Source organism: Octopus bimaculoides, chromosome 2, assembly GCF_046866305.1.
Source record: "Octopus bimaculoides isolate indiv1 chromosome 2, ASM4686630v1, whole genome shotgun sequence".
NCBI classification, from domain to species: Eukaryota; Metazoa; Mollusca; class Cephalopoda; order Octopoda; family Octopodidae; genus Octopus; species Octopus bimaculoides.
In genome coordinates this window covers 116,871,218-116,887,192 of record NC_142929.1, presented here as the reverse complement: position 1 = coordinate 116,887,192, position 15,975 = coordinate 116,871,218, and the positions used below count along the sequence as shown (strand labels likewise).

At 34.0% G+C, this 15,975-nt stretch overlaps 1 protein-coding gene across 49 annotated transcripts in view; it reads right to left on the bottom strand.

The window, feature by feature from the left end:
* LOC106879353 (spectrin alpha chain) overlaps nt 1-15,975 on the bottom strand; it is a 92,620-nt gene that overhangs the window by 12,651 nt on the left and 63,994 nt on the right. For 16 of the 49 annotated variants that reach the window (XM_052978639.2, XM_089347559.1, XM_089347571.1 and 13 more), the window contains 14 exons: nt 13,734-13,882; nt 12,674-12,863; nt 12,447-12,550; nt 8,844-9,006; nt 5,593-5,671; nt 5,122-5,306; nt 4,892-4,996; nt 3,654-3,763; nt 3,453-3,551; nt 3,238-3,358; nt 2,996-3,117; nt 2,353-2,485; nt 1,413-1,511; nt 980-1,139 (listed from right to left, as the gene is read on the bottom strand). In XM_052978639.2, coding sequence (XP_052834599.1) covers nt 980-1,139; nt 1,413-1,511; nt 2,353-2,485; nt 2,996-3,117; nt 3,238-3,358; nt 3,453-3,551; nt 3,654-3,763; nt 4,892-4,996; nt 5,122-5,306; nt 5,593-5,671; nt 8,844-9,006; nt 12,447-12,550; nt 12,674-12,863; nt 13,734-13,882 — 1,819 coding nt within the window. Of the gene's footprint in view, nt 1-979; nt 1,140-1,412; nt 1,512-2,352; nt 2,486-2,995; nt 3,118-3,237; nt 3,359-3,452; nt 3,552-3,653; nt 3,764-4,891; nt 4,997-5,121; nt 5,307-5,586; nt 5,672-7,787; nt 7,824-8,843; nt 9,007-12,446; nt 12,551-12,673; nt 12,864-13,733; nt 13,883-15,975 lie in introns of all 49 variants that reach the window. The other 33 variants (XM_052978638.2, XM_052978640.2, XM_052978642.2 and 30 more) reach the window with 3 other exon arrangements.

Genomic DNA, 15,975 nt, shown 5'->3' with positions numbered 1-15,975 from the left:
CCAGATCTGTGGATGGTGCAAAGTCCCCTCTCGACCCAAAATAACGTCGTGGTGGAACAATGTTGTTGACAGGGCTATTAGACAAAAGAAACAGGCTTGGAAGGACTGGAAGAACAAAGATAGCAGGGAATTGTATCAGACTGCCAGAAGGGAAGCTGGGAGACAGGTTTATTCAGCCAGAAGCAGATAAGAAAAAATTTGCCAATGTTCTGCGCCATGAGGACCAAAGACTTGAAGTATTTCGTGTTGCAAGACAGTGTGTGAGAGAGATTTGTGATGTCGTAGGAGAGAAATGTGTCCGCATGGATGATGGCTCACTTGCACTAGACGAGGCTGCAAAGAGAGAGGTTTGGAGACGCCACTATGAAAGGTTGCTTAATAAAGAGGATGAATAGGAGAAAGAGAGTCTGCCGAATGTCGACCCAACAGAGGGACCAGCTTTCCTAATTGACAGTACCTTGGCAGATAAAGCAAAGCAATCAAGAGTATGAAGACAGGGAAAGCCCCTGGCCCATCAGGAATCACTGCAGAGATGCTCAAAATATCTGGCAGTGTCGGCTATAGCCTTGTCACCCATATAGTTGACCAGGTGATACACAAAGGAGTTATACCCAATGACTGGTGTAGCAGCACCATAGTCAACTGCTACAAAGGTAAAGGTGACGCTTTGCATACAAAGAATTATAGAGGTATCAAGTTGTTGGATCCGGTAATGATCAGTGTGGACAGGATGCTTTTTATGTGGCATCAGCACCAGCAGAGTCACCAAGCAACTTGCAAGACAAGGAGAGGGGAGGGGACATTGAAGGAGATGATCTTGTGTCAGATGATGAAAGGTTAGAGTATGACAGAGACAGAAACAAGCATCTTGCTATAAAGGCGGTATTCCTTTTTCTCTAGCCTTATCGGAATGTAATAAATCATATGTTGATTCCACCCAACCAATATTAGCCGAAACAAAACAAAAATATACACCTACCAATCCAGCTTTCCACAACATCAGTCTTCCAAATAAACTGTAAGAAGGCAGAATTGTCAACCAACCCTGTGTGTCTCTGTGCTGCAGCATTCTCAAGGGAGGCCAACTTTTCTTGGAGACTATTGATACGTTGTTGGATGGCTGGAGCATTGTGATTGTTCTGAAGAGACATTCAATAAAATATTGAATACAAATATCAAATGCATCATTTTTTATGATATTTAAAACAAAAGTTATCTTATTACTTGAAATGCTATCAATTGTTGAAAAAAAAAAAGACTATAGTTGAAACAATTTTATTCACAAAACAATTCTGCCTCCAGCAGAAATTATTATATGCAATACAAAACAGGAACTTAATCAGTACAAAAGTGACTCCCTTATTGGAATAAACAAATCAAGATATAAAGAGAAAAATAAAAATAATTCATACCTCATCAATTAAATTCTGCCCCTCTCGTTGAATCTCCATGCATCTGTCTTTGTGAACTTGGAAGTCTGTTATAAAAGCCTCATGTTTCTTGAGCAGACCCTACAAACAATATAAGACAAATCAATATAAATATAGAAGCTAAGATAAGATTTGACTAGTATTTTACAAACGACAAATGCAATGTAACACTGAATTCTCTCACTCAATACAAATTCACTAAAACATGTTTAAGAGTCATCATTATTGTTTTAATGTTCACTTTTCAATGCTTGCATGAATTAGACACAATTTGTTGTTTTAAATTTGTTGAGGTTCTTCTTGTCACCAAACCTCAATTGTTTTAAAGTAATATTTTCCTATGGCTGAACACGTTTTCACATAAGATTGAAAACAAACAGCCACTTGTATGATAGTGATGCTTGTTTAGAACCATTGTGTAATGTCAGGACCAGGAGACACAAGCACATACATGTATTACACACACCCTGCCTGACTACAAGCTTCTTTTAGTTTCTGTCTACTAAATCCACTCACAAAGCTTTGGTCAGCCTGGAGCTATAGTAGACACTCGCTCAAGGTGCCATGCAGTGGGGCTGAACCTAAAACCACACTGTTAGGAAGCAAACTTAACCACAAAGCCATGCCTGCACCTACATTGTTCTATATTATCTTCTGGTCGCAAGTTATTTTTAAATGATTTTTAAATCAGGATCAACTTAAAACTCTAAAAAAAAAATTGGAATATTTTTGTTTTTTGTTATTCTTAATGTCCAAAAACACACCTTCACCATATAAAAAGATTCATTAACACCTCATACCCACTGTAAGAAATTGTAACTGAGTCAATCAAGTAACTACCATGTCTTTTTTTTTTAATTCATGTTCTTTCCAATCAAAGTTTTACTAAAAATCACTCTGTACATCTGTGAAAATAAATTACCTGTACGGCAGCCATAGTGTCACCATAATCTCCACCAGATAACAAATGTAGTTTCTCAGTTATCCAGGCTTCTTCCTCCTCAACATTGGCTGTAAATTGTTGGAATGCATATGATTGTTCTAGTTTCTGACCTCTGTAAAAGAAACAATGATCACTTAAGATATCAAGCAAAAATGCACAACTTTATGTAGCATGTAGAATTTAGAGTTAGCTTTTATAAAATAGCAACAATATAAATACAAACCAGATATTAAGTTAAACGCGAAGAGAATATACATTTATACAAGAGTACATTATAACATCAAACAATATTTGTCTTTTATTTAGATAGGATACTAAATCTGTAATACAGACAACAAAATATGAGGGCTTGCTACTGAGAGCACCCATGTTGATACCATTGATCTAAAATAGGACTTCCTTGACTTGGTATAGGAAGCAGGCAAAAGACTATTTCCAATCCACCTACAAGCGACAGCAAAACTTAGTCAACTGGCAATCTAACTAAGAGACTTTCTATAAGTGCTATTCCAGAGGTAAAATTGAGAAGTACCATATAAGAAATGAAATTCAAAATTGATTTTAGCAAAATCGATAATGAAGCCAACAACAATTACTGCAAAATCCGGGAAAAGCTACAGACCTGTGGACACACAGCTGGTTTAGTTCTTGCCAACTTTGTGCCAAGCCATTAAGACGGGCTTCTATGTCAGCAACATTAATATCGGACTCAGCAATCAGACGGCGGCCAGTTTCCTGGACAAACTGAAAAGAAAAGTATCAAATTGAAGGCAACTTCAAATCTAAAATAATAATGAGCCCAAAAGATACAAAGAAAATATATAAAGCACCCATGAAATGTCAACTGGAATATAAAAATATTACCTGGATGGCTGGTTCATGACTATTCAGCTCAGCTTCAAGTCGTTTGTGTTTTTTCCTCAAGTTTTGAACCCCAGTTAAATCACGACCATAGTCAGTAGAATTAACAAGAATTTTCTTTTCTCTAGAATGGAAAATGGTTTTTGTTAATTTTCTTCCAAATTCTAACAATAATAACTATAATTTCTACCAAAAATAGAAATTAAGAGCTAACATACTTAATCCAAGCCTCTTCATCATCAATATCTCTCATGAACTGGTGCCTAGTGTTAGACTCACTGAGCCTAAGACGGCGTTGTTCAGCAAGCTCTTTAATTCTAAAGTAAAAAAAAAAAAAAGAGAGAAAAACGATGAAAGGATATTTTTTAAAACAAGGTAACTAAACAATTTAAGGTTTAGTCTATTAAATGCATTATTACCTTTCGTATCTTTCATTAATTGTCTTCTTACGTTCGGCAATACTGTCAACATCCCAGACCCCAGCTTCTAAAAACTGGTCAGCTTGAGTGTTCAAATCTTTGATACGATCCTAAATTGAAAAAAGACTTAATAGAATCATTTGCAATCTTTACATTCTTTCTTTATATATAATTTTGTAACGAAAGGTACTATTGTCAATTAACTAGAATTTCAATGTATATCTGGTACTTGTTTTTATTGACCACTGAAGGAAGAAAAGCAATGTGAAATCCTGAATACGAAATTACTCAAATATAAAATAAATAATAGAAGAGAAAGGTGATTAGAGATGAGAAATTTTAATGGCATTAATTTTAGATAATCACATCAAAACAAATAATAATCTAACCCATAAAATCCTCAGAACTAGCAGACTCTCTAAAACCCATTCCTCCTTCCATCAATTCTGTTGTGAAATATCCCTCACAACCTATACTTTATGCTTTTACTAGTTTCACTCTTTGGACTGAACCATGCTGAGGCATGTGTCAATCATATAAATCTCATTATTCAGTCTAATATTTACTTTATTACTCTATTAAATGGCTACGTCATTTTTTTTTTTCTGTAAAGGGACGCAACTCGGCATACTGATTACAGTCATAAATACAGACACACGACAAAGCTTCTTGTAGTTTCCATCTGGAAAGCAAACTTCTTACCACACAGCTATGCCTGTGCCTGATAAATTTAGTAGTAAAATTAAAAAATAAAAGGAGATCAAATTATACAGTAAGTTAATATGTATAAACCTTTAGCTAGTAATTGTATTATATGTTACTTTATTTCAATAACAATTTAAGGTTTTAAACATACTACCATTGACTTTTTTTATAGGAACTATGCGTTTCAGAGATTTCTTTAAACAGTATTTCCAATAATCAATACATCAAAAACCTGTCTGTAGTAAGTTTATCATGAGTTGGATATCAAAAGGGAACCGCTTTTCCTAGGTTTAATAGAGGGCTTCATATAACATTTTTACCTTCTTTTTCACTATTTCAATTGATTATTGGAGGGACATTTACACATGACATTATACATAAATATACTAAACTGAACTGTCTAGTCACTGAATTATAGACAAATATTATATGACAAATGTGTACCCTTTAGAAAATAATCTGGACATTTGAGGAAATGATGCAAGTTTGTAATAGATTATATTCAAGTTCATATGAAATAATGCATTACTTACCTCATGAGCACCAACATCAGCTTCAAGAAGTTGATGTTTCTTAAGCAGATTCTGGATAGAAGCCAAATCTTTGCCATAGTCTTCAGACGCCAACATTTGTTCCACCTATGGAATATAGCAAAAGTTGACAAACAGCATCCTAAACAATGGACAAAACAAAGTCTGAAAAGAATATGAGAAATGTTGATGATAAACTGTTAATTTGGAGAAAGAAATAATGGTAGTCATACCTCACCCAACCAGAAATCAATATCCTTAACGCCGGCATTGTAAGACTGTTGCTTGTTGGCTTCTTTCAGTTTTTCGCTTTTCTCAGTTGATTTTGTTACAAGAGACTCCCATTGATTTGAGAGACTTTCAAGTCGGGCTTGTACTGCATCTTCTGAACCAGCACATTGGGAACGATCAATCAAGTCTGCATGAAGAACAAGATCATACGTGTAGTTATATGACCTCAGGCACAAAACCTAATACATTGCTTATATCTGTTATTGCCAATGTAATGTGCTTGACAGTTTTTATGGCATCAATTTCAGGAATATATTTGTATTCTACATAGATAAACACACTAAGCAAACAGAATGCTCACTTAATCCAAAAATAAAGAGGATTAACTAACAAGAAATTTGACAATACACATATTTCCTCAAAGAAATAAACACCAGGAATTAGCAGTTGAATCCCTGGATACTTACTATTACCTGTTGATAATAAGGCCTGTAATCGGTCAGCATTGGCAGCCAGTTCAGCTTCAAAAGCTTGATGTTTCTGATGTTTGCTCTGAGAAGAATAAATATATCAAATTTGTGTCACATACAGTTCTCTAAAATTACTGCTAACAATATCTTTAGGCTATAGTTTACACAACTTTATTCATTCTTGTTAGCATTAGAAGATATGTTTGAAAACTTAGCTGTTTGCATAAATTGTTTTGAACACCTGAATTTACAAGGTATTCTCTGTTACAAAGTACTCCACAATGGAGCTTCATTTAAATTAAGGGCAGACAAAAACAGAAAGCAACATCAGTGGCAAGGACAACAATAACTGAATTATTACAAATATATATATTAGAAATTAAAGTCTCAACAATCATTCTGTATTAACTACTTAGAAGTGAAACTTCAAAAACATTTGAAGAAAATAGCTTTATTCAGTGTTTTCTAATATCTTTTCAACTACATGAAGAACCAATGTTAATCTCCACTCCTTCAGTTACAAAAGTATGTGGATTATCCAATGTGTCATCCATAGTGAACAAAAATGACACTTTTTCTTAGTCACACACAAAAAACAGCTATTTAACAGTAATTGATATTAAAGAGGAAAGTAGAAGGCATTTAATATAAAATCCATAATTAATGGCATTTTAATAAATAATATAAGGTATGAAAATTTACAAGATGCACACAACAAGAGCAATAAACAAATTGATATGCAATGCCAGTTGATTGTTATCTGTCAATGCATTGACTAATACAAGAAACCAGGTTTAAATACAGGTAACCAAGTTCTGTTAGATATTTTAGAATGAAATTCCTTCTAAATACTATGTATGAATTAAGATTAAATTAGACCCAATAACTCAAGTCCTTTTCAATAGTATAGGATTGAAAAGAAAAAGTTAGGAAATGTTTTTTTCCATCAAATTTTTAGAATATTGATACTTCTCTAATGAAGTTTGATTCATCAACTTTGCATGAGGAATATATTTCTTGCAGCTTCATACATATAGACTTATAAAATCTGGTAGTAAAGAGTTGAGTTACAGTTAATGAGAATTGACTAAACAAGCATTCCAATGCTCTCTGTATATTCAAAAGATGCAGTTTTCTACAACGGAAAACCAAGTTTTATCATCAATGATGGCAATCAGTTTGTTGTAGAAATAATCAAGGAGTTAATTGTGGACTAATTTTTTTATTGTCCTTTTTGCTGTCAATATTGGCAAAACATTAATTCTCTCACTTCAAATGCAATGCACACAAACAGACAAAATACAATTTGGTTAGTTGATTCAAATTTAACATTAAATGAAATTCCTGAGAGATCGCAATGTTTCATATAAAGAAGGGAGCAGGCTCATGCAGTACGGGGGGGGGGGAGAGAGAGAAAGAGAGAGAGAGACAGAGAGAGAGAGAGAGAGAGAAGAGAGAGAGAGAGAGAGCAAGGAAAGCAAAAGATATGAATTTTTTTATTAAGTAAAACTTAAAAGGTTAATTTGAAAGGTTTTCTGTCTCTACTAGTCAAGATAAAAAGATGCTGTCACTGAGGAACTATAATGATAAAAGATGAGGGGGGATATTGTTTCATAACTGACACATCTGATAAGCTTTAATGCTTAAAACAAGGCAAAATTAAATTATTCTGCTCCAGAATGGATCAGTTCAATGAGTGGCACCAGTAAAAGAGTTAAGTTGAATAATACAATAGTAGCAAGAGCAACAGCTTATTTTGAATGTGACACACACATTACATAAGGTTTAAGAGGTGAAAATAATTCAGTTATAGGAGTAGCTAAACATCATCAATAGAGCTGGGATGATCTTTTAACTATATTGTGGGGAATTCATTTTTAACTATTCAAGTCACTTGCCAAACAAGTACAATTCCAAGAGTTCTGAAGTTGTTTATTAATAGTTTAGCTTTGACAGTAACATAGATAAAGCATATACAGTAAGGTTCAGTAGACTCAGAACCAAAACAAATGGCTTGCCATAAACATTTCTGTAAGAATTGGGACAGTTAAAACATGGAAGCAACAACACTGCAAACATTCACATTAATGGAAATGAGGTTGGAGAGAACGAAAGAAACAAGCAGGAGAAGAGTAAGGAAAGGGAGGGGTATGAAAATGAAGAAGGGGAGAGAACCCAGAGGTCAGGTCAACTTGTACCTCCTGTACCCAGCTGTTTCTCTCCACATTCAACTCCTGCAATGGTCAGATGGAAAGAAACACCGCATGAAATAATTTTCAAGGAAAGGATCAGATTAAACAGAATAACAAGACAAAGAGCTGAAAAGAAAGACAGATAGAAAGAGAGAAGAAAGTAGAAAACAAAAGCAACCAGAGAACAGCAATGAAATGACAACTCACTGCAACATTTCTGACAAATGATTAAGTAGAGAGCAAGTAAGAACCACCAGAACATTCAATGTATACATGTTCTCAGACAGATTCATTCAGTAAGAAATAGAATTTAGAGACAATTTCAAATCTATCTTTCAACTTCAGGTTTTCAGCAAATGTTACATGAACAAATTTCTTGAAAATTTTTCAGTTAAAACTAAAGCTAAATCGGTTTTACATTCTTATTAATCAATTCTCTTAGATAAGGAATTTCTTTTAGGTGTGGCTGTGTGGTTAAGTATGCTTCCCAACCACACAGGTTTAAGTTCAGTTCCATTGTGTGACACCTTGAGCAAATGTCTTTTACTATAGCCTCACACCAAAAAAGTCTTGTAAATAAATTTGGTAGATGGAAACTGAAAGAAGCTCAATGTATATATGTGTATATAGTGTATGTATACTTGTCTATTTGTCTTGACATCATGTGAGAGTTGTAAAATGATTATCACTGTTATACAAACAGTGTTCTTCATTTCCATTATTCTGCAAGAACATGTCTAGCCATGAGGAACATTGCTTGGAAATAGGTAAGGATTGGCAACAGGAAAAGTAGAAAGTCTGGCTTAACAGAACTCCATCCAACCCATAGAAGCATAGAAAAGTGGACATTAAAACAATGATGATTTTTTTGACACTGATTAACAACTAAACACCATCTCTGACACCAGTTATGTTCTAAACAGAAAAATATCGACCATTTCACTAGTCACAAAGTAAACAATCAACAGAGATTGAAATAATTATATTGAGCAAAATAAGCAAATAAAATAAAAAAGATAGAGCCTAGTTAATGTACAGGATGACAGATCATTAATACCTTACCTGAATATTAGATGGGTCTCGGTAAGATTCATCACATGCAATCTGGATCTTCTCCTGAAGCCAGTTCTCCATTTCATCAGCATCACGTGAGAATTGTTGGAGGGATTGTGCTTCACCAAGTTTGGAACGGTTTTCAATGAGAGCTTCCTTTAATTTAGCCCATCTACATAAAAAGAAAAATAATTAGTGAAAAAAAAAGAAAATAGCCTTCTGAAATGGAGAAACATTTTGACAAACCTAATATCAAATTGGCTATCACACAAATTTTTGTAAAACCTTTCAGACTGTGCATGTGCAAACACACACACTCACACAGGGCTTCCCAGTTTCCATTTATCAATTCCTCTTTCAAGGCACAGTCAACCAAAATCTACATTAGAAGACACTTGCTGCAGTGAGACTGAACTCCACAACCATACAATCATAACATATCTCTGCATGCATAACCTATATTTTTGATTGGCAATATCCATATCAATTTTAAATCCTTTCTTTCATGCTGACATGGATTGGATAGGTTATCAGAGTCCAAATCAGTTCTCATCTGAACACACTTCCACTGCAAATTAGATTACCTAGACAACAAAAACTACCAACTACTTCTTGGAAGCCATCAGAACAGTTGATAGAATTCTACACAGTAAGGAATTCTTGTCTGCTCCCTTTCTGCATCAAGTATGACCATTTACTGGTGACAGTGGGATTCTCTCTTCTGTCTTACAAACTAAAACCTTAGTTTAGCTAAGTTTACTTTGAGGCCTTTTGATTCTAGTTTTTGTTTCCAAGTTTGGAATTTTCTCTCTAAATCTTTGACTAATTCAGCTAAGAGAACTAAGTCAATGACAAACAAAAGCTCCCACAGACTTAAACTTATCTGTATGGTAGGTGCTGACAATGCTTATGATAGCCTTTTGAAATGAAATATCAATAACAAACTATCTATGCTAATATATGAATTTATCCATCTTTGTTGCAATATTTACTGTCAATTTCTAAGGTTGAACAATAGAGCACAAATGAGCAAGAGACAAAAGCTGCATGGAAAAGGAATCAGATATAGTATATCACAGAGACAATTGTTACTGGTACAAGCATGTGATAAGTGCTCAAAGTAAATTAAACCTGTGGAAGCAGCAGACCAAAGAAGACTTAGAACGAAATGGTGATTATTGATGTTGTATCTCACAAAGGAAACAATAAAGGATCATCATGATTGGCAACACATGATGTTAAAAACCTGTTTACCCAAGCAGGCAGAGTGAAACATAGTAGAAGTTGGGATATATATCTATATCCAAGCTCCTAGGCCCAAATCTCTATCTGCTCTTCTGCTTACCCCATAAACCAGTTGAACTCTCTCTTTTAACATCAAACATGAAGATGCCAATAGGGTGTCTCATCATGTTATTTGAATATCAAGTGTTTGCATCAAATCTATTGATTTCTGGTGCAAACCCCATTTGCTTACTATCACTTCACAGTCTTCACTCTTACCACCATCATCTCAAAAATTCACTACCCATGCTCATCACCAGCTAACATTACTCCCATTTCTATATGCTAACCACTATTTTCTCTCCTTAAATCACCTATTACTGTTATCTCTCATGTACTCCGAACATTAACCATTTCTACAACTATCCATCAATCATTCTAGCAGCTGCAAACATATAGCTGCCATTAATCTCTCCATTCACTCTATGTCATTAATACTTCTCTAGTAAGGTCACCCATTTCTCCTCTTCCACTCTACCGCCCTAATCAATCTGTTCCCCTCTTCATGCTAGACAATATTCTGCCGTTGTTTTCTCTTTTTAAGTTCTCTATTAGTTATACTGTCCTAAACAAACAGAGACAATATAAAGCAGAGAGGAACTCCTTTTGTTTTGCAAGGTAAAATGCAATCTTATTAATGCTGGTGTCACAATAAAATACACCCAATAGTCTATAATCTTGTCAAGAGTGCTTGTATTACTATAAAACGCACCCAGTACACTTTGTAAAATGGTTAGTGTTAGGAAGGATGTCTAAGTACAAACTATGCCAAAAGAAAACATGCTAGATAGATATATACCCCAACCACACCTAGGAGGGCAGTAACTGCAAATAAGAACTTGGAATGTGGCAATCCAGCCAACCCCTAACAACATGGAAAGCAGATATAAGACAATAATGATGAGCAAAACAAGAAAACTGTCTGTGGAGTAAACTTTGAAATTGTAACACTTGTTACTATAAAGTGGTTGTTTCCTTAGACTAGGTTCTAACTTAATCTACCAGTTTATAGATTTATGGTAGGCAGAAAATCAGCAATAATTATGGTAAAAATTTACTTAAAACAATTAAAAATACAATCAAATTAATCTCAAGGTTCACTAGTTGCAGTCCCAAAATAGATATTCTTTTATTCTTTGTTTCAGTCATTTGACTGCAGCCATGCTGGAGCACCAGCATGGCTGCAGTCAAATCAACCCCAGGACTTATTCTTTGTAAGCCCAGTACTTATTCTATCAGTCTCTTTTGCCGAACCGCTAAGTTACGGGGACATAAACACATCAGTTGTCAAGCAATGGTGGTGGGGGACAAGCAGACACACAAATACATACGAGTCCACGGACAACAAATCTGGAATGCCAATGTTCACCAAATTCCATTGAGCACAACACAACATATAGAGACATGTGGTCAGAAAATGTTTCTAATTTTACCTTTCTACAAACCACAAGACACAAGTGAGGTTAGAAGAAAGATAAAAGAAAAACGGTTTATTAAAATGTTCAAACCTGTTCCGAAAGGAAGTTCAGCAATAATATAACAACCAGTTAATGATGCGGATTAAAAAATATCTCTAGCATGTAAATATAAACAAGTTACAGAATATCGGTACGCCTGGCAAACCGTGATGTTTAAGATGCATGCAAATTGGTTAAAAAGGTATTCTAAAAATTCACTTTATTGGAGCATTCTAAAAGGTACTAAAGTTGTCAAGAACTCAACTGTCAGTTAAACACATTTGAAATCTGATGATTACACTATGTATGAAAGTGCTAACTTAACTTTATGAACATTACAAAATATTTTTTTTAATGTTAAAATACCATAAAAAACATGAAAATCAGACCATGTTTTAACTTCATTCAACTTATATGTGGTGTGTGTGTGTGTATATATATATATATACACACACACACACATACACGACGGACTTCTTTCAGTTTCTATCCATCAAATCCACTCACAAAGCTTTGGTCGGTCCAAGGCTATAGAAGACACTTGCCCAAGGTGCCACACAGTGGGAATAAACCCAGAACCATGTGGTTGGGAAGCAAGCTTCTTACCACACACCCACTCCTGTGCTAATTTTACCTAAGTCTAATACAATTACTGATATTTTATCAGAAGTTGAAACATTAAATTCTACTTGAATGATTTGTATCTAGAAACATTGTACACAAAACTTGTATACAATGAAATATCTTTCCTGAAACTTGGGCGGGGGGGGGGGGGGGTTTACCAAATTTCCACCTTTACAATACATTGAGATGTTAATATTTTTTAATCCAAACCCTAAAAGCAAAATAATAAAAAAAAAAACAATCTCACCTGTCCAGAACTTGATCTCTCTTATCTGTAATGGCATCACTGTCATAATGTTGACCAGAAGTAAGTTGTTGGGCAAAGGCCTCAAGTGTTTGTATTTTCTCTTGCTATAAATAAAAAAAGAGTATCTGTCAGAGAGATAGTTTAATGTACATTGAAAATATCCTTTTTAAAAAATCATTTTCTATCAAACACTTTAGTGGTAAACAATATCAATGAAAGAATGATACCTGAGAGTTAATAGCTCGATCGAAATCTTCATGTTTCTTGATAAGAGACTCCACATTGTCCCCATCAACTGTATCACCAGCAAGGAAAGCCTCACGAGAAGCCATCCATGCTTCAGCTTGTTCACAGTCACGGTAAAACAACTGGAGTTCAAGGCATTGATCTAACTTCATGCGGCGAGCAATCCAAGCACTTTAAAAAGGAAATAAACAGATTTGGTAGATTAGACTGTATTTAATGAATCTAAACTCTACAAGATTTCAAGCATACATTAGGAACTTTCAAAAATAGAAAACATTTTGTAAATTATTAAAATAACTCTACAGATGCAGGAAACAAGTGGATGGTCAAAGTTCTTGATTCTTAGTTCAGATGTCATAACTACCTACAATATTATCTCAATGCCATATCTTGCAACTATTCCTATATTAATCCAAGTTTGATCTTTTGATATGTCTCTGCTTTCATCTTTAAATAATTTACTTTCAAGCAGCAGCTTTTAAACTTGACACAAATTTTGGCAAGTTTGAATATATTTAAATTCCCTTTTTAACCTGGCTTATAATGTGCAATACAAATAATTACAGATGGTTAGATGATCTAATTGTTAACTGTTGTCCCTTATATTAGAAATGAACAGAATAATCTTGTTTCTTAGTATTAAAAATACAAAACATTTGCTCTTCAGACTAAAGCATGTTGGTGCTGGAAGATACTAAGAAAAAAGTTATAAACTTCCTCACGCTTTATAGTGATATAGATACTGAATCTGGGCAATTTCCAAGTGATTAAAACCACCTACTTTGAGGTCACATGATGCTATATAGTGTTAATTTCAATAAGGCAATATTTTGATTTCTATAGCCAATAATTGTAAATAAGGCACATTACTATCCCAATCAACCACATAAAGAGGTACTAACTCTTGCAACAGTTAAGGGACAAGCATTAAGAACTGTATCTTAATATAATAATACAATATAGGAACTTCCCAATTCATGATTAAGAAAAACAGATGAAATCTTAAAAATCAAATTTTTATGGAAGACAAATTTGACTTACTGCTCTAATGCCTCACGAGATTTAGCTAAATCTTCCAACTTCTGTTGTACTTCAGGGCTGGCATAATGCTGATTTTGAAGTAATTGCTGACCAAGCATTTCAAATGCTTGGAAAGTACCAGCACGGGCATCTATCTCAGTTCGATGTTCCTGAAGTAGAGTAAAAATTAATAATTAACTGAAGTAAAAGCAAAGGCTAACTCCTTGAACTATATGTATAAACTGTAGAAGTAGCGAGAAACTGACTTTCTCATTTAAGAAGGTTACAAAAATAAAAAGTAAAATAATATTAGCATGAAAACCAAATGCACTGTAAATAATTCAGTCTAATCAAGATTAATGTTAAATGAAAATAAACATGTTGGTTCAATTTAAAAGAAAAACACAGACATTATAATTATTAAATTTTTTTTTTCCCTCATTTTTTATGAAGTGTAGATCTTCATAAAAACTGCTGAAAACAATCTGGCAATATATTTTAGTAGTTAAGCAAAAGTAATTAAATTAAATCAAATATTAAAGATATTACTGTGTAAGTATCTGCATTTCTTGAAAATGCTAAATGTTCTTATAAGATATCAAAATTATACAGACACTATTTGTAATATAGAAATTTGAAGAAAACTCTCTTATTCAGCTTTTTAAACATTTTAGAGAATTTAAACCTGTTAATACTGAATATTCTATCTATCCATAATGATAGGGTACAGTAGTCAGACCAAAATTATTAAAACAAGCATAAATTGTACATTAAAAAAGGGCAGAAGTAATATACTAACAAAATACTGTAGTTCAATATCTTGTGTACCCTAAATTATAAACAGGAAATGTGTATATTTAAACTCTCAACAAGCAAGAAAACTGATTTAGAAACAGCTGTTCCTAGGGAAAGCTAAATTTAGGCCAGTATTAATTGAAACCAAAATAATGGAAGTGAAAGCATCATGCATTATCACCAAACACACATAAAAAGTGCAGACTAACATGTGTCAGGTTGAAAAAAGTCCAACTGAAGAAGACAAGGTTAGAGTGGCTGGCTAAACTACTGGACGTTCCCAGGCAACTGAACAAAACACAAGACAACATAAACAAGGTTTAGGATAAACCAAACAGAAATGTAGAAATAAAAATAAAGAAACAAAGAAATTTAGCGAAAGGAGTAACCATAAGTAATGGAAAACCATTATAATCTTTTCTACTCTAGGCACAAGACCCGAAATTTTTGGAGAGTGGGGGGGGGGGGCAGTCGATTAGTTCGACCCCAGTATACAACTGGTACTTAATTTATTGGCCCCAAAAGGATGAAAGGCAAAGTCAACATCAGTGGAATTTGAACTCAGAACGTAAAGACAGACGAAATGCCGCTAAGCATTTTGCCCAGCATGCTAACACTTCTGCCAGCTCGCCGCCTTTCCATTATAATTGAAGCAGAACTGATTGCATTCAAGAACATCCCATATTTTATTTGGGAGAAATAATTTTAGCACTAAAACCAACATTTGAATAAATACCAAAAACAATAAATAATAATCCAATAAATGGAATCCTCTTCCATTCAAGTGCACATGCACCAACTGTTGAGACATAATGGATCACTAACTGAAATACATGCATTCATTTAGAAGATTACTGGATTAAAGAATAGATAATTAACAAGCAAGCAAAGCAAAAATCCTATCTGAGGCCTTAAATTTCCTTTTGTAAGAATTTTCTCCCTTCCCTTCATTGTGCACCCCAAATGATTGCACAAAACAGGGGAAGTAAACTTGTGGTTATAAAAGAAAAATAGTAAATAATTTGCAACTAAGAAATAAAATTATGCAACTTAAACTAAAAAAAAAAAAAAGCTGAAAGAATTAAACAAGTTTATTTCCGAGTTGTGGACATTTTTATTTGAATGTCTTCATTCACTAGCAGTACTCCTCCATTCTCATAGAGTCATCCAAAACTACAGCAATTCAAATATCTTGAGACAAACAATAATTATAAGAGGAAATCAGATCACAATGAAATTGATAATTCTAGATTATCATTTAATGAAATAGGTAATGGCTTGAATATTGGGAATGTAAGGAAAGAAGAGATTGTTAGAAAAATAACTGAAAGCTGAAAATGATGTGTAATTATTGTGGAGACAGATTACTGTTGCAATATAGACTGTCTAGCTTCTTGTCAAGTAATATTGCAGTGATTTAATTTTAGAGGGGAAACAAGTACAGAGGCGGAAACAAGTACAGAGGGGA